The 19151-nt window shown below is 35.3% G+C and overlaps 1 protein-coding gene across 1 annotated transcript; it reads right to left on the reverse strand.

Moving 5' to 3' along the window:
- Positions 1 to 2703: 2703 nt before the first annotated feature.
- LOC123920176 (glycerol-3-phosphate dehydrogenase [NAD(+)] 2, chloroplastic) lies at positions 2704 to 8843 on the reverse strand. Its single transcript, XM_045972366.1, has 9 exons — positions 8494 to 8843; positions 6020 to 6156; positions 5807 to 5912; positions 4648 to 4849; positions 4452 to 4539; positions 4150 to 4297; positions 3278 to 3427; positions 3047 to 3196; positions 2704 to 2853 (listed from the first exon to the last, which is right to left on the reverse strand). Exons 1-9 carry the CDS (start codon positions 8812 to 8814, stop codon positions 2839 to 2841), a joined length of 1317 nt encoding a protein of 438 aa, XP_045828322.1. The 5' UTR covers positions 8815 to 8843; the 3' UTR covers positions 2704 to 2838.
- Between the last annotated feature and the right edge of the window lie 10308 nt (positions 8844 to 19151).

The raw sequence follows: 19151 nt of genomic DNA on the forward strand, positions 1-19151 counted from the left end.
ACTCACCACCTTGTGCTCATTTTTTAATACTACTATGTAAAATAAGTTGTCATTAAAAAGCACACATACACAAGTTGGTATGGAATATAATTATGTAGGAGAAAGTTGAGTCAACAATTTTTTGTTGTATGGGTGGGATGAGTTAGTTCAATTGATTTGAGCTAAGGATAAAAGAAGTTAAGTTGTAAACGTTCATGATTTAAGCCCCGGCGAGGTGAAAAACTAACATTAACAACTAATTATTAACGTTGGCCATTTAAAAAAAAAACAAAACAATTATTTGTTGTATGATTTTGGATAGATCAAATACATAAATTTTTGTTGAATAACTTTATTTTATATTTAATATTGAAAGAAGTATATAAGAAAATATTTATCTATATTAAAATAGGCAAATCACCATTTTGGTCGAAAATATTACTTGCTATCATATTGATCCATGATTGAATCAAAATTGCAAATACATCTTTAATATTTCATTTGATAGTAATTTTATATATAGACTATATTTTATTTCAAAAAAAATATATAGACTATATCTATATATATATCTATCCTAGATAGTTATCCTATTAGTTATCTAAACCCTAATCCACTTAAACCAATGAAATTTCTTCATTTAGCCATGTCATTCACTTACGATGTCACATCATTTCTCCTTACATTATTGTCATATTGATCAACTTTTCATATACCTATATTTATATGTGTGATGATGCATTAATATATCAAAAAAAAAATGCCCAATTATATTAAAAAAAAACTGTCCGATTATATGTTTATATAAGAAAAAAACGTATGGACTAATTGAAGCAAATAGTCACTATAATGATTGAATATATCTAATCAAAAGGAAATAAAATAGTCATTAAATCATCATATTTTGCTAAACAATTGTTTAAACAATTGTCACTAAATAATCATATTTTGTTTAAATTCTATAATCTATTGTTTCTTTATTATGTATTGAGAATTCTATTGTCATGATGTCATACTGAATGTGAATGATAATGAAAAAAAAAAGTTTTTCGTTGAAGGATATAAGGAGGTGACTTCTTGATCAATATTAGGTGATCAACTAGCTATTGGTCTGTTCATTTTTCATTTGGGGCGTCGAAGACGGTAAATCATTTACACATTATCTGTTAAAAACTTGAAACTCTCTCTTGATTATATACTCTTAAAAACTTAAAACTCTGTCTTGATCATATACACACTTTTTGTTAATTCTAATAATTATTTTTACACAATTATTGGTTTGATTATTATTATTATTATTAATTATTATTATTATTTTAATAATATTTATTGTTTCAATTTTTCCACGTTATAATATAAAATAACGCATTACACCCGTGCATCGCACGGGTAAGGGTCTAGTTTAATAACAAAGAGTATATTTGAGAACTAAATTAACAACCTAAAAATAGATTCAATAACTATACTAAAATAGACATTAGCATGTTTGTTTGCATTTGATACATTCAAGATGTAACAACGAATCACAAATTCAAAGACAAAAATAGTAGTTTTTAGTATTAAAATATTAGTGTTGTTGGTCCCGTGCTCCCCAAACTCCCCCAACATGAGACATCAAACTTGAGTTTGGGCTAGGTGGGGAGTGCAAGTGGGTCTAGTGGAAATAGATACTTATACGAGCGGCATCTAACATGCACAAACCTCTCAAGTGATGCATGATGCACAAGTAGTAAATAACATTATAACGAATATGAATTTTACAAAATTTACGGTTATATTGAAACTTTATAACATACAAATCATCCATAAATTTCTTTAGAGAAATTGAAAATAATTTAATATGTTATTGGAACTCATCAAAATTAACGGTATTCAATAAAAATTCAAAAACCATTAATCTTGATGTGGCTCTTAGGTTCTAAATTGTATGCATAAGATTAAATTGGAAGAGGATAGTTGTCTCTTAGGTTCCAAATTTTTACAGTAACACGTGAAAATGATGAGAAATAAAACAAATGTAAAGAATTAGAAAAGAAGAAGATGAAATATTGATGGATAGTTGATGAATAATCTAAAAAATTTAAGGAAATGGAAGAATGGATGTGTTCAGAAGATCTAAAAACGTGATTTTGGATTTTGAGTAGTGGGTGTGTATACCTTCCCACACATTAGAACCAATCACGTGTCCTTTATTTCCACAATTAACTGTTAAATAAATTAATTTCCAATGTATCCAATTCCAATTAGCACATGCCACACATTTAAAAAATCCACATCACCTCAACTAGGTTAAAATGTGTGGGAGGTGGTAAATAAAAGAAGGGGTAAAATTGAGGGGCAAAATTCGCTCGTTTTAAATTTGGGGGCCTAAAATCACACATTTGTGAAATTTGAGTCTTTTTCTTTTTGATTTGACGGACCAGCCCGCCACCTCGCTAACCCGCCAATAAATGGGGCAAGTGATATTTTGAACTCGGCCACCTAAGTTTGTCTGCCCCTCCTCACCCTGCTTTAGGACGGACTTAAATGGGGTGAGCCTAAATGGGGAGTGCCGGCCCACTTTTGCCATTCCTTATTACACCCCTAGATATGTTAAACTTAAAGTTCCATTATGCTTATCTTGACAGCTACATACAAGATTATTCTGCATAAGTTAGTAATGATTAATGAACTTTTTCACCTCAACTTTTGTAAGACTTACGTTGTTCAGAATCTACACATTTCTCAAATTCTTGTATGGTGCTGCTTAAATTGTGCAAAATTGTTATCACCAAGCCTTCACAGGATTAGAGGCACAATGGTGAAAAAGAATTGACTAAATGAATGCCTTTCAATCAGCAGTTAAAAAGTTGGGAGGTTTCATACTTCTTCAACCTGTCATGAGAATTTTTCACGCTTCAGTTTAGAATTGATTCTCAATATAAAAACCTAACATTAAAAAATCTGGTCAACCACGTTTGACCATTGCAAACTCAATTTGAGGAGTTTCCACCATGGAACCAAAACAAGTAGTGAAGATAAGAAAGACCATTATAGTTCTTCTGAGAGAAAGGTAAGAATAAATAACCTGAGGGAGGCTCATTAACTCATAAACAGCTTTCTTAGGAGTAAGTTCGTTGTCAATAATTCGAGCGACTGCTGTCAATACTGGCATCTTTACATTATATTTCTGCGCCAAAGCAATCACAGCTCCAGCCGTTGAGACGCCTTCTGCTACCTGCGCATAGTCAAGATGATAATTTCAGTAAACTCGGACTTTGATATATTATGTGTATGATCGGGCATAACTGGAAACTACCTGATTCATGGAATTAAGTATGTCCTCAAGCTTCTCGCCTGATCCAAGACGCACACCAACGGTCCTATTTCTCGAAAGGTTGACAAAACATGTAAGCATTATGTCTCCGGTTCCTGACAGACCAGTTATTGTAGTTGCCTTTGCACCCATCTTCAAAAGATAATAAGAGGAAAGATTATAAGACCTTGGGCATGTTGTTTGGATTGATTTATTTAAGCATTTCTACAAGAATAGACACTTCTGAGACTAATTGGGAGAGTTTATGGAAACAACTTATGACATGTTCCCTATCAAGCCTGGATACTTGGTCCAAATAAATACGGGCGCCATACAACATACGTGAATACTGTAATTTTCTGAAGTTCAAAATACGACATGTCTTAGATATGTTAATAAAATTTAATAAAAAAAAAAAAAACTTATATAGATTTTGAATACAGCTTATAACTTATTTTCATAAGCTCTCCATGATTGCTTATGAAAACAATTTATAACTTTTTTTTTGTTTGCTTGCAAAAACTTACATGAAAACAGTTTGACTTTATTTTATCTTTTGTAATTGAAATAGCTTAATTGATCTGTTTTTCAAAACAGGACTTTATATCCAAATGAAAATAGAAATAGAAAGTAAAAACACACAAACTTATATAAGTATAATATCAGAAACTCCAAGATCTCCCACCATCGAATCGCTCTATTGTCACGACCTTGCAATTATCTATACAACAGTGTGCACTATCCGCACTTAGTCAAATCGTTGACAAAACAAATTTAATCCTCTCTTTGATGTGATAATTTTTAAAAGAAAAGAAAAGTGATAGTTTAAACTATTTACAAAGACCTGTAATATTTATTTAATAGAGATAATTTACCTTTGTTGCAAGCCACCGTATTTCGGAACATCCCTGCGAGACAAGAGCAGCCATTGAGTTGTTACCAAGATTCATACCTTCTACAATCCCAGCAGCTATTGCTAGCACATTCTTGAGAGCACCTGCTATTTCAACTCCTGTAACGTCACTGGAGTTATCAGAGATTACAAGCTGAACATTTGCATTAAAATCTGTCTATACAGTTACGACTTTTTTGACATATCACCGCACATCAAACAGAAAGATTAAACCATTCACATATGAAATTAAATTTCTTTATGAATCTACAGAAGGTCATCTACCTTGATGTGCTGATTCTTAAATGATTTGAAGCTAGTAGCTGCTGAACTGCATTTGCCAATTTCTTGTCTTTCGATGCCACAACCATTGCTGTGTTTTAAAACGTAACCAAATTACAAAAATTAATGGCCTCTGCGCTATATACACATACTTAAAAAAAAAAAAAAATTGATGTGTAATTAGCAATGTCATTGTAACCTGTTGGTAGCTTATTCATTAATTCCAGAGCAAAAGAAGGCCCCGACAAAGCAACAAAAGGCTGGCGAGGATTTCGTAGTGCTTGTGGAATAATTTGAGCCATCGTCCTCAGTGTATTAAGCTCCAGGCCTTTACTGAGAGATATGAATGGCAAGCCTGGATCAACATAATCAGCAACACCATCAAGAAACGCTGCGCTGAACTGCAATAACAGAAACATAGATTCAGACGGTCACATATAGTACAAATGCTAAATGCTAAGGTTAATCATAAGCATTTTACTTGAGTGCAAAGACTCAGATTAAATGAAAGCATCAATCAATAATATCAATTTAAATTGTGGTTGCAATTATGCTATGATCATTGATATTGCGAAAAAATACACAAAAATGCAACTGCAATTGCAGTCACAAATCACAATGCAGTTGTGTAGGCTTCCAAAACTATGTAGCATACCGTAATTTAAAACTATTAATACCAATGTAGTCAGGTTCGGGATCCTACGTAGGATCGGTAGGCTGGTGGAGAGTCGTAAGGTCGGGATCGTAGCTCGATTCGTAAGAACCTACTCAAGGGTAAAATGGTAACTTGACATATATACATATACACAAAAACACAAAAATAATAATAATAATAATAATAATAATAATATTACATGAATAAAATAAACTAAATTAATATTTCATAGACATCATTCCAAATGTTCATAACTTCGTAACCAACCAAGTACTAAGTTCATAAAACAAGTAACTAGAGGCTTTGCATCATTCACAATTAAAGGCGTGAGGAAAGCTGCGTAATTTTGTTTTAGGTTTGAATGAAAACACGCGTGAGGAAGGTTGGAATGAAAACACGTGTTTCCTTCTTTTCTTTTGTTTATTTTGGATAACCCGACCCGGACCCGGACCGTTTTGCAAGCCCAACTCATTTTTTTCAAGTAAATGGCCTAGGATCGTGTTTTCTTTACGCACCCACCCAAAATTCGCGATCCTGACTACAAAATGCCCCAAAAACGAACCAGAACAGGTTCTAAGCTCGTTTGGCCTTGACGAGCTCGTAGGTTCCTACGATCCTACGCACCGGTGCGCGAACCTGACTACATTGATTAATACTAATACAATTATCCGAAAGTTGAAGAAGAAATGCAAAATCAAATGACCTGAACAGGAACTGCATGCAAGCAGTAATCCGCATCACGCAAAGCAGATTTTGCATCAGTTGTTGCGATTACATTTTCTGGCAGCAAGTGATCTGGGAAGTAGTTACTGCCAAAGATAAAAGAACAAAGAGTCACACAACAGAAATGGCTGATGAAATTAAATGATCAGAATTCAGAATCGAGTGTGTATGAAAGGACAACCAAACTACCTACCAATTCCTGTGCCTCTCATTGATAGACGAGCAAACTTGAGGATCTCGAATAAGCATCACAACTTCTAACTGATCCTTTCTATTGGCAACATGCGCAGCCATTGCTGTACCAAATGATCCTCCTCCAAGCACTACCACCTACTCAAACAACAACAACAAAAATTCACATGCCGTACAAGCAACAGCATAAACTGAATAAATATCATAATCTAAAATACTGAAATAAGAAACTTATCCTTCTGAGATATTATAAAAATACTTTCAATACTTTCATATATTCTAACATGCCATATTAGATTATCAACATTCAGATATAAAAGAACACAAATGAGAGATACTGATAGGATCAACTTGATATAATAAAGATCAAACAGATAAAACAATAGAAATAGTGGGGAAATATGAAGCACGGACACTCCTCAGATTAGGCATGTCGGACACGCATTGGTGTCGGACACCAACACGACACCGACTCTTATGATTACACTGAATTATGTCATTTTCTCAAATTATTATCGGTGTCGATGTGTCGGTGTCCGTGTCATATCCAGTGTCTATGTGTCTGTGCTTCATAATAAGATGATAGTATTAATGGATTGTCAAGCTAAATTCAAATTCAACAATGAATGTAGCTGATAAGTACAATGAATTGAAATGGAATGATAAAGGGCCTGTTTGTTTCAGATTTTTCACCAAAAAAATCCATTTTTTTATCTTACTTCTGTTTGTTTCAGATTTTTTCAAAAATGATTTTAGTAAAAAAAATCATTTTTTTCATCAAAATGAGAATCTATTTTCGATAGCTTTTATCAAAATCCATTTTTTTTATCACTCATCATCCCTCACCATCTTAAAAAAATAGATTTTTATGATTGTAAACAAACGGAAAATAGCTTTAGATTTTCTTCAAGAAAATCTATTTTCTTGAAAATGATTTTTTTCCAAAAAAAATCAATTTTTTTAAATCTCAAACAAACAGGCCAAAAAATGACTCAAATTAGCTAAGCACGCTTAAACTCTCCTAATAGTAGTGACTACCGAATTCATGCATAACTCATACTGAACATTCTTCTTCCTTTTAATCATCAGATCCGCGTTCTCTCTCTTCTAAACTACCAGTCACTAATCATGCCCTTTCCACCAAGTTAGTTATGAGGGAATGATTCTCAGCAGCATTATTCCCAGTTTTTCTCCTATACATACACCCTACCATAACTATCAGATACCTTTTTCAAATGAATGACAAAGAAAATGTGTAACAGAAAACTGAAACAAATAAACCCAAAAGGTTTCCCTATTAGCACTGTCCACTTGTGGGAACATTTAAAGTCATAGCTACGAACTAGCCCACCAAAATTGGCACAAGGGAGAATCGAAGCCTGAGACCTTGAGAGGAACACTCCAAGGTCCCAAGCCAACACCAATAGGCCAACCGAAATGGGTTAATAATTTCAAAGACTAAGTCAACAAACACCCAAAAATTTTAAACAAAGGTTTGCAATCTAGGTTCACCGCGTGCAACTGTAACACGACTAGTATCGACCACATTTAACCACAGTTGTTCGCAATATAAACAATAGCCACATTAATTCTAGGCAATATAAAGATTGCAATTTGCACAGCAACTATGATAAGCGACTGCTTAGGATCGTCTTGAAAACAGGTAAAAGAGGAACTTGACCCTAACCGCGACCTGCCGGTAGAACCAAAGTTATCAAGATATAGAGGAACTTGACCCTAACCGCGACCTGCCGGTAGAACCAAAGTTATCAAAGAAAGTGCGACCCTAACCGCGACCTGCCGGTAGAACCAACACTATAAAGTTCTTATCTCAAGAACAATGTTCTTATCACAAGAACAAAGAAAAAGTTCTCACAAGAGAAACTCTCAAATTAGATTATATTCCCCGTTGTTTGAAAAGTACATGATAGTCCTATTTATAGCATATCCTTACATAGTAGGATTTATTGTCCACTACCATACATTCATCATAGGACTTAGAAAATTTCCACTAACATGCTTATAAATTCCCACTAGCCACTATAATGACTTAGTGCACCACTAGGAAGCATCTAGAGAGCCTAAGAGCAACTAAAGGTCATCTAAAAACCCTCCTAATACCAAAAACGAAAATTACAATAAAAATTAAGAAAATTGGACTTAATTGTTTTCTATTTAGTCCAATATTATTAGACCATAAATCAGTCCAAAGATGCTTCTTATAATGTGAAATGGACTTCAAGTTGGGCTCAAGCATCTTCATCCAAATATTTTTTTGTGCATTTTTTTTATAAGTTTCCTTCCACATGTTTAGGGAACTCATGATCGTATCAAACTATCACTGCAACCATGATTTAAAACCTTCACTACAACCAACGCACAATTTAAGAACTATAGTAATGAAAGAAGACAATAAACATTATTGCAACCAAGAATTATGCTACAAAAAGGAAGAAAACAAACAAAAAAGCAAACCTTGTTGGTGCGTTGTAGTACATCAGTGTTGGACTTAGACCGCCAAGACCTGGACCAACGAACAAGTTTCTCCCACGCAACCCTTACAATTCTTCTCCTATCACGGGTCGGGTCAAGACCCAATTCCATAATCGGGTCAGGTTCTTGAATTGGAGAAGGAGAATAATGAGTGATAGTATTAGGGGTGGAACTAAGGGTGAGAAAAACGTTGGATTTAGAAGGGAAAGCATAGAATTTGGAAACATTGTAATGAAATTTTGAAGAAAAGAATAATGGTTTTGTTGTTGAATGTGGTGATGGTTCTAATAGTAGAGAAGCCATTTACAAAGAAAAATAAAATAAAACAAATTGACTCACTCAAGTTCAACCCTTTAGTTTATGGTGAATGATAGGGTGAAGGAACACGGTAAGTGACTTAGTGATGAGGCGGCAAAAATTACCATTTAGATCAGATCAGTGGTTCAGATTTGTTCAAATTCAAAAAGAGAACCAACGTATTAATATCTCAACACAGAATCACATTGTTACCCATCAAGATTAACGGTTTATGCGTTTTTATTAAATACCGTTAATTTTGATGAATCTCAATAACATATCATATGATTTTCAATTTCTTTAAAATTTGACATGGATGATTTATATGATGTAAACTATCAATCTAACGGTGGATTTTGTAAAATTCGTATCGGTTATAATGATATCATGAACTTGTGTACCATGAAAGATATAATGCACTTGTTCATATTAGTCAAAACCCTCTATAATATATAAACAAAAGCTCCTGTAATACATTAATTCATTTCATAAACAAAATCGATCCGAGTACAAGACAAATCTGAAAACACAACCAACATATCGAGAACACTATTTGGCCCCCCACTAATTAACAATCTACCCCAAAATTAGAAAAAGCTTCCCAATAACATTTGTCTAGTAGTGTAACTCGAATAAACAAACCATTGATAAAGACACAAAAAGCAGGGAACAAGAACACTACAGAAGCATCAATCCAATTGCAAGCGTGACAGGAAGCTAACTTCAAGCACATAAAGCAAAAAGCTCACGAAAGATAAAGGCATCATTGATAAGCCAAAAGTCACATCTTGAATTGAAGAGTAGAAGTAGCATCATCAATGAATGACTTGATTAGCAAGCTGAAAAATAGAATAAATCATATCAGAGCTTAACTATGGTAAGTGATCAAGCTGAGAAAGGGTCATAACATGAGGAATATTGCGTGTGAAATAGTAGTACAAACCTCAAATTCTCGCTGTTCAGACTCGAGGACACCAATATTATTGAGTAATTCAATTGGGACTTCCTGACCTCCTTTCTTAAAAGAGTATGAGCCTGTATCAGATTTGCAAAATCTAGATTACAACAAAGATTCTAGAACTTGAACAATGAAAAGTGTTTTCTTAAATTTCAAAAGGATAATATTTGCTAACCATAAAATAACAGGAAATATAAAAGAAATGGAATGGGAATATTAGTACATGATAGAAAAGAAGACATAAGATTAGGTTTCAAACTTCAAAATAACAACAAAATAAAAATATGATAACATCAAAATAAAATAAAATAACTCCTTCTTGTTTCTTTGTGTTGAGGAAGAATATGATGGTATAAGGAGATCTGAAATCAAATAACCCCTTCTTGTTTCTCTGTGTTGACGGTGTCACATAGTACAGACAAACGTCAAAATACAAATCTTAACAAACTATAAAATTAAAGAAGAATAAACAGTGATAACATCAAAATAAAAATAAAATTGAAGTCTAAATATTACTGTACAAAATAAAGTCTAAGAAATGTTATCATATAGTATGTGTACGTGTACCAAATAAAAATGAAAATGAAGTATGAATATTATTACAAAATAAAGTCTAAAAATAAATATGTGCATGTGTATCATATAAACGGGCAAAATTATTATGCATAGTGCATAAGGCATGTTTATACGGTGAAAGATAATTTCATCGTGGTAAGTTTATATATTTCAATTTTTTTATCAAATAAAACATTTTTAGTTGAGTAAAAAAAATCATTTGTAGTTGTTGATTTTTTTTTAGACCCTTTAATTTTATTTTTTAGCTTCTTTAGCTTCTTCAAAAAAAAAATTTATTTTTTATGTGTAGATCCCAAATTTTTCGTCATACACCCCCAACATAATTGCTTTCTACATCCCAGCTCATTTCGTCATACACCCCCAACCTAATTGCTTGATACACCCATCTCATTTCGTCATACACCCCCCCAACATAATTGCTTCGTACAAACCAACGCCAACAACAACACGAAATCATCATTCATTATCCAAAAATTTAGTTAATTTACTATTTAATATATTGTGTGGCATGGCTTTTCATATTTTCTAATTTTTTCACACTCTCTACCATAAGATTAAACAAAAATTAAAATAATAATTTAAAATGGAGTATATACTCAAGGCCAGGTAGAGCATGGCTGAAATAATGTTCCCAAGAACTCCAAACATAATATAATTATTATTCACCCACGCGCACGCACGCGCACATGCACAAGAGATTTTGATGACGTTAGGTTTTGAGTTTTTGGTGTTTTTTTTTTTTGTTAAAAAAAAATATTAATAATAATTCAATACAATTATTATTATTATTATTATTATATAAGTCTAAATATGTCAACCCATTAGCGGGCTAAATATTTATGTTTGATCCAACTTCTTGTTATTTTCTACTTCTTTACTTTATTTCTCTAATTTTTTTAAGGAGAAATAAAGCCAAATACAATTTTCTATTTCACTATTTTTTTAAGTAGAAGTAGAAAAATAGAAAATAAGTAGGGGTAAACGGGACCTTAAATATGCGTAGCAAATAAAAATAAAGTCTAAATATTACAATTCAAATACGTTTTAAGTAACATACTTCCTCCTTTTCTTCATAGCCGCCGCCCCCACCTTAACCTAGTTTTTTTTCTTGATCTACCAAGGAGGGGTGGTTTTAGGGTCAATTTTTGACCCAAAATCACCCCTCATAATTGTTTTTCTTTTTTATTTAAATAAGTGATCTTCACATTGATCAAGTTTTTTTTTTGTGTTTTCTTTTTTGCGATTTCGCCGTCTGAGTGCGGCGTTGTGTTGTTCGTCGTCTTGTGCGACGTTTTTGTTGTCCCGTATTGTTGCGGTGTTCATTTGATTTATATTGAAAAAATCGGCTTCAGTTAATTACAGATTCAACTAATGATTTGAGCTTCAACGCTTCAACGCTATAAATTATTAAGTTAATAAATTACCCTTATTAATGTCTTGTTTGCTATCTATAAAGCGAACTACTTCCCCAAATTTTTGCTATATACACACTCATTTTCTAAACAGAGAGGAGATAATTTCGAAATATCAGGGACGGTGCAGGTATGCCGAGAGTGCCAACAGTAGGATTCTTTTCTGATTACACGTATACTACGTATTTTCCTCCAATCAATTACCCAGAAATTCATCTTTTTTTTTTTCCTCGTGTTTTAATTCTCATAATTTAAATCCTAATTATTACCGACATTCTCCATTGTTCAAATTCTTCCACAACGCTCTTCACGTTTTTTTGAGGGCACATTCACATTATTTTATGTGTTTTCTTCAACATGATCATTTTCCCGTAAATTTCCAGTCTTATTCAATTTTAGGCGACATGTCTATGTGAAATATCGGCTCTATTTGGTAAAAAACAGCGGATATCTGATAAGTTAGTTTATAGCGAATGAGCTTATAACATATAACTTATAAGCTAACTGATTGAATTTATATTGTTTGGTAAAATTAATGATCGAACTAGTTTATAAGTATTAAATGACATAAAAAATAGTATATGTTTAATTAATATCTAATTTTTTTTCAAGTAAGATGTGTCGCGGCGCGAAAAATTATCCTCGAGTGTGGACACTCGAGAAAGAAACAGAGTCGCCACCGAATTTTATTTATCCCAAAGAAGGGAAAGGAAAATATCGAGAAAACCTTGAGGGGTGAGAAAAATGGGTTCGGGAGTTGGTTATGCGAGGGGAAGGTATTAGCACCCCTCACATCCGTTGTACTCAACGGGAACCTTTTAGAGGGAAATTGTTTGTTTGCTTTAATGTGTTTTTAATGTATGCTTGATTACTTGTTTCTTGCTATAATCGATAGAGAAGATTTATTTTTTATTATTATGATGATGTATATGGGGAAAAAGGTTTGCTTTTTATTATTGTGCCCGACAAGATGTTGAATCCTGCTCCTACGTATTCCCAGGTGCAATGGGAAAATCAGGGTTTCGTAGTTCAGGGTAAAAAATGTTTGTGGGTTGGTTGCTTTTAGACGTATGACGTCTAAGTCGCATTCTCGTAGTTAAACGCTGCTTGTATGCTCGCACTTCGGAGGCTTAAGCGTGGTTTGTATTACGGAGAATGTCGCATTCTCGTATTTAAACGCTGCTTGTATGCTCGCACGGTGGAGGCTTAAGCGTTGTTTGTGTTACGGAGAAAGGACAAAAACGTCACCCGTTTTGTGAAAAGGGTTTTACTTTTACTGCGCGCGTGGGCAGAGAAAAGGTTTGAGTGTGTTGTGTTGATTTTAGGAGTTTTAATGAAAACGTCCGAGAATGAGGATAATCCGAGTCACGAGCCATACGTCAGGGCCTCGAATTATCCGGGGAAGAAAGCCATACGTCAGACTAACCCCTTTTCACTCCAATTATGCTTAAGTTCTTTTATTTGATTTAAGAAAATCAAAAGGAAAGATAAAGCGGATGATGAAGTGTTTTAATGTTTTTTAGCGTTGGGGAATGAGAATGATTCAAGTCACGAGCCATACGTCAGGGTCTCGAATCATTCGGGGAGAGAAAGCCATACGTCAGACTAACCCTTTTTCATTCCAATTATGATTTGATTTGATAAGTTTAAGCAAGATAAACAAAAAAACAAGCCAAGCAGACATAATATAACAATAAACATATGCATGGACTAAAGCTTTTGTCAACCGGTCAATTTTGCTCAATCGTGATTGTTTAGGAAAAAAATAAGAATGAGAATAATTCGAGTCACGAGCCATACGTCAGGGTCTCGAATTATTCGGGGAAGAAAGCCATACGTCAGACTAACCCTTTTACATTCCATTTATTTTAGTTACGGGGTTTTTCAAGAAATAAGCACTTATTTAAATAGGCACTTAAAAATGGACAAAAACGCCACTAGGGTGCAAAACTGGGTCTGGGGGTGAAGCAATAGTAATCTGCAACACCAAAGCCCAGCCCAGTTCGTCAAAAAAACAAACAGAACAAAAATGATTCAGAGTATCATCAGGATCAGGGTGCACGATAGGCTTCACAGATCTAGGCCTTCTGATTCATCAGACGGCTTGGATTTTAAAATAATCAAACAGATCTCAGCCTTTCACCAGATCCAACAGACCTGTTTTAAACTTGGGAGGGAGCCAATGACGTGCTGACACGTCATCGTCTTCAACCTCCCCTCCTTCTTCTTCACGTGAAAGCAACAACAAGAAGCCATGAAAGCTTCATCGAAGCTCACGGCTTCAACAACAACATCATCAATTTTCGACCAAAAAATAAAAGTTTATATACCTTTTCACTCGAAATCTTTCGTAGATTATGAATATGAACTTAGATTTTTCAAAAGATGTTTGTATCTCAAAAAAAGTTCGAAACTTTAAAACCCAAAAAACTTTAAAATTCACATTTGTACGAATTAAACAAAATCAAGGATTGTAAAAGCTTCAGTAGGTGTTCATGAGTATAAAACGTTTAGAATCTTACTGGTTTAGAGCTCTGTTTTGGTGGGTTATCACCTACTCTTTTCTTTGCTATTTTTGAACCTTGTGTAAGCTTTTGTTGATGGTTTTTCTTCGTTTTTCTTGTGGTTTCAAGCTTAGGGAGTTGTTTGGAGTGATTTGGGTGAAGAAAGTTGAAGGTTGGAGGTGGTTTTAATGGATTTCGAATTTTTGGAAAAGTGATGAAAAGATGAGTTTTTTTTGGTTTTTCTCTTCTCTGTTCTCCTCCAAAATCGCCTCCTTTTGTTCTTAATTCTGCTCTCAATTTATAGAGAGTGTTACTGAGCTCTCATGTCCAGTGGATAAAATGGAGTTTGGATTTTCTATTGTTTTGGCACAAAATGTGGTTTTGGCAGGGATCAAAAGGGAATGGAGTGACTGCACTTTTGCTTTGAGTGTATTCATGGGGAAGACTGGACTTATTTTGGGAAAAAATCATGAAAAGAAGAAGCTGAAAATAAGGGATGAAGGAGGCGCAGCAGCAACAACAGTGTTGTTGTTTTTTCTCTTCTTTTTTTAATTTTTGATTATAATAATAATAATAGAAAATAAGTGAAAAATAGAAAAATAATTGAAAAATAAAAAAAAAATAATTGTAAAAAGAGGGTAGGACAAAATTAGGGTATGACAGCTGCCCCTATTTAATTATCTTGGACCCATGAGTATGAATGACCTTTGTCTTCATAATCTTGAGGTGCAAGGTAATTAAATACAAATGCCCTAATTTTGCTCCACGGAGAAAAATAAATTTGATGATGATAAAGAATGAGATCCACTTCCCTGGAAAAGTCGGATACTCAAGGTAGAGATGATTCTGATTTTATTCAGCCGCCCACACTGAAGGTCAATCCCTTGATCCGTGATTCGATCTTATTCAGCCGCCCGCACTGAAGGTCAATCCTTGGTTTGATCTCATTCAGCCGCCCACGCTGAAGGTCAATCTTTGAAAGTGATTTTATCCAGCCGCCCACACTGAAGGTCCATCTTCTTTTGATCTTATTCAGCCGCCCACACTGAAGGTCAATCTTGGTTTAATCTTATTCAGCCGCCCTCACTGAAGGTCAATCCCTTTTGATCTTATTCAGCCGCCCACACTGAAGGTCAATCTTCTGTTTTGATTTTATCCAGCCGCCCACACTGAAGGTCAATCCACTTTTGATCTTATTCAGCCGCCCACGCTGAAGGTCGATCTCTTTTGATCTTATTCAGCCGCCCACACTGAAGGTCAATCTCTTTTGATCTTATTCAGCCGCCCACACTGAAGGTCAATCTCTTTTTATCTTATCCAGCCGCCCACACTGAAGGTCGATCTTCTGTTTTGATTTTATCCAGCCGCCCACACTGAAGGTCAATCCACTTTTGATCTTATTCAGCCGCCCACGCTGAAGGTCGATCTCTTTTGATCTTATTCAGCCGCCCACACTGAAGGTCAATCTCTTTTGATCTTATTCAGCCGCCCACACTGAAGGTCAATCTCTTTTTATCTTATCCAGCCGCCCACACTGAAGGTCGATCTTGAGGTGAAGAGATGCTCTTCTATGAGATCCTGCTGGGGATGTCCTTTTAAGATATCTTGCCTGAGGATTCTACAAAAGACTTGCTGGGGAGAAAGCTGAACATCTTTCAATTCAGACTTGCTGGGGAAAAGGTGACTCCACCTTGCTCGTGCTTGAAGGTTGAAGGTTATACTCTATGGGGAGAAACCTTTGAATCTGTTGCATGCATATCTTGGATGTTGTAATGATTGTTTATGCATGTCTTAATGCCTAAAGATGCAAAGCTATTGCAAATGAATTTGTTGATTCATGATATGCATGATATGTCTTTGCATGAAATGGAATGCATGACTGGTGCATGTGATGATCATTGGGACGAGTAGAAATTGGATTTTTACGAACGGGTGCTAAACAATTGGGCTTAAACATTGCCAACGGTAATTAGGCTGCAAAGTAGGTGCTAACGACAATTGGGCTTAAACAGGTGCCAATGGTGATTAGGATGCAAAGTGGGTGCTAATGACAATTGGGCTTAAACATTGCCAACGGTGATTAGGCTGCAAAGTGGGTGCTAATGACAATTGGGCTTAAACAGGTGCCAATGGTAATTAGGCTGCAAAGTAGGTGCTAACGACAATTGGGCTTAAACAGGTGCCAATGGTGATTAGGCTGCAAAGTGGGTGCTAATGACAATTGGGCTTAAACATTGCCAATGGTGATTAGGCTGCGGAGTGGGTGCTAATGACAATTGGGCTTAAACAGGTGCCAATGGTGATTAGGCTGCGGAGTGGGTGCTAATGACAATTGGGCTTAATAGGTGCCAATGGTGATTAGGCTGTGGGTGGTGCCAAGCGAGGTTGGGCTTTTGAGTGTGTGCCAATAACGATTGGACTTTTGGAGATGCTAATAACGATTGGACTTTGACTAGGTACCAATAACAATTGGATTTTGGGTGTGCCAATGACGATTGAACTTTTGCTGGGTACCAATAACAATTGGATTTTGGGTGTGCCAATGACGATTGGACTTTTGCTGGGTACCAATAACAATTGGATTTTGGGTGTGCCAATGACGATTGGACTTTTGAGTGGGTGCCAATAACGATTGGGCTTTGACTAGGTACCAATAACAATTGGATTTTGGGTGTGCCAATGACGATTGGACTTTTGCTGGGTACCAATAACAATTGGATTTTGGGTGTGCCAATGACGATTGGACTTTTGAGTGTGTGCCAATAACGATTGGACTTTTGAGGGTACCAATAACAATTGGATTTTGAGTTGGTGCCAATAACGATTGGACTTTTGCTGGGTACCAATAACAATTGGATTTTTGCTTGAGGATATTTGATTTTGTTGTTTGGCTGTGAGATTATTGAGTTCATGGTATGGGGCATACCAGATGAATGAAATGACATGATTAATGTGTGATGTCGATTTGCTAGAATGAAATGACATGATTAATGCATGAAGATGATTAATGCGATGATTTGCATGTTACTATGAATGCCCCTGTAGTGGGTGAGGATTGGTTTTAGAACCGGTGAATGTTCAAGGCTTTTTGTGGAAAGGTGGCCTGATGTTGTGTTAACATAATCCCGACGCCCATTCTGGACTCAACAGTTGCAGATGTATGCTAGATTTTGCTTGGCCGCCTTGAAGGTATGAAGAGGAGTTGCCCCTGTGTAACTTGTCTTGCCCCAGTCAAATGGGTCTTGAAGTGTTTAGCCAACTTATTGATATTGGTGCCCCTTTTCTAGGAGGTATGTTCTTTGATCAAACTGGCGTTTTGGAGGTGTGATTGCCCCATTCTTGAAATGTTTTGGCCGGACCAACGAGATCTTCAGGTGCCCCTAGTCACAAGGGTTCACTCTTGATTGTCAGGATCCCAAGGTGGTTTGCCCCTAATTTAGGAACATCTTGAACCAGTTCGTTAGGTTTTGAACACCTGGGTTTTGATGCAGCTTGCCATGATGTGATCTTGGGTCACTTTCCCCACATTGAATATCCTTCCTAGGGAACATGCCTCTTGGTTAAATGAAGTCCCGAGATAGTTGCCCCAGATTGGACCGAACTTCTTGCTGATCACTTGGTGACCGTTCATAGCTGAAACTTCCTTATTGCTAAGTGTTGATTTGCAGATAAACCTGTTTATTCAAAATAGTAATTCTAATGCAATGTGCATGCTAGTTTTGAAATCAAGATTGAGATGAAATTGATGTATAATGGATGAAAATTGTGAAAGAGGGTGTGAGAATATGATATCAACAATGATGATCAACAAAAGATCTTGGGAGTCAGGTTAACGCAACCTTGCAACCGCATGCTTTCGAAATAAACCTTACTTCAATTAGGTCTTTTGAGGGTTGTAACGTGGCCTGGTTCACGGTTTTTGAATAAAAGGATATAAGGCTCAAAATTTAATTTTAACCCAACCCATTCTCCATGATGTTCTTCAGTCTTACGTTCAATTAATTCAACCTATGCTCTCAAGTTCCAAGAGATTTTGGAAATGCGATGGTGAGGATACGATGGCTTAGAGGTCAACGATGTTCTAGGACGTGACAGTCACTTCCTTTTTGTTTTGGTCACATGATTTTGACTTCATTGGTGACGCTCTTTTTGCTCTCTTTTTGTTTATGATCCCTAATTTTTGCCTGGACTATTCTTGAGTTTTTAGTCCACCGGGATACCCTAACTTTTGCCTAAGTCATTTTGAGTTTTGACTTAGCGGGCTTTTCTCTTTTTTTTTTTTGATGGAGAATTGTGACTGCCTTGATAAAGGTCGATGAAAACAAGTTCCCTTTTTGACTCTCTTATTATTACTTTCTTGACATTGTGTGATGTGTTCAAGGTAGAAAATGTGATTGATCCTCGAATGAGATGTTCTTCTCTTGAAACTCGAACGCATGGTCGAATTAACTGAACACTACCCTGCCCCGGGGTTAAAATTGCGGGTTTTTCGTATAGAAAAGAAACACCAACTTCTAGGCTCAACAAGGGTGACTACGGATTATCTTCCTTATTTCTCCGGTGTTTGAGGATTGAAACAATGCCTTACATCATCAGCAAAGTTTTATCCGAAAGCATACTGTAGCAATTTTGGTTATTTCGTTTTTCATCATCCTCCCTCCAATCTTTGTTCAAACAGATTTGATAATGAAAGAAATGAAATGAGTGAAATATATATTTTTGCTTTCGTGAGAAGAGAGAAAAGTGAATGGACATGAAAAGATTAATTCGAAACATGCATACACATTTTATTATGATTACTATTGCGAATAAACAAGTTTAAGCACAAATCAAACTTTGCAAATAGGAAAATTACAAAAATGAAAACAATCTAAAGATAATCAGTCCTTGAGC

This window comes from Trifolium pratense, linkage group LG4 (genome assembly GCF_020283565.1).
Source record: "Trifolium pratense cultivar HEN17-A07 linkage group LG4, ARS_RC_1.1, whole genome shotgun sequence".
Taxonomy (NCBI): Eukaryota; Viridiplantae; Streptophyta; class Magnoliopsida; order Fabales; family Fabaceae; genus Trifolium; species Trifolium pratense.

Coding starts and splice junctions, on each gene's coding strand:
- LOC123920176 (XM_045972366.1), bottom strand. CDS start 8,814: ATGGCTTCTCTACTATTAGAACCATCACCACATTCAACAACAAAACCA. Junction 6,157..8,493: donor TACTACAACGCACCAACAAG/GTTTGCTTTTTT, acceptor TTGTTTGAGTAG/GTGGTAGTGCTTGGAGGAGG. Junction 3,428..4,149: donor TACGGTGGCTTGCAACAAAG/GTAAATTATCTC, acceptor TATCTTTTGAAG/ATGGGTGCAAAGGCAACTAC.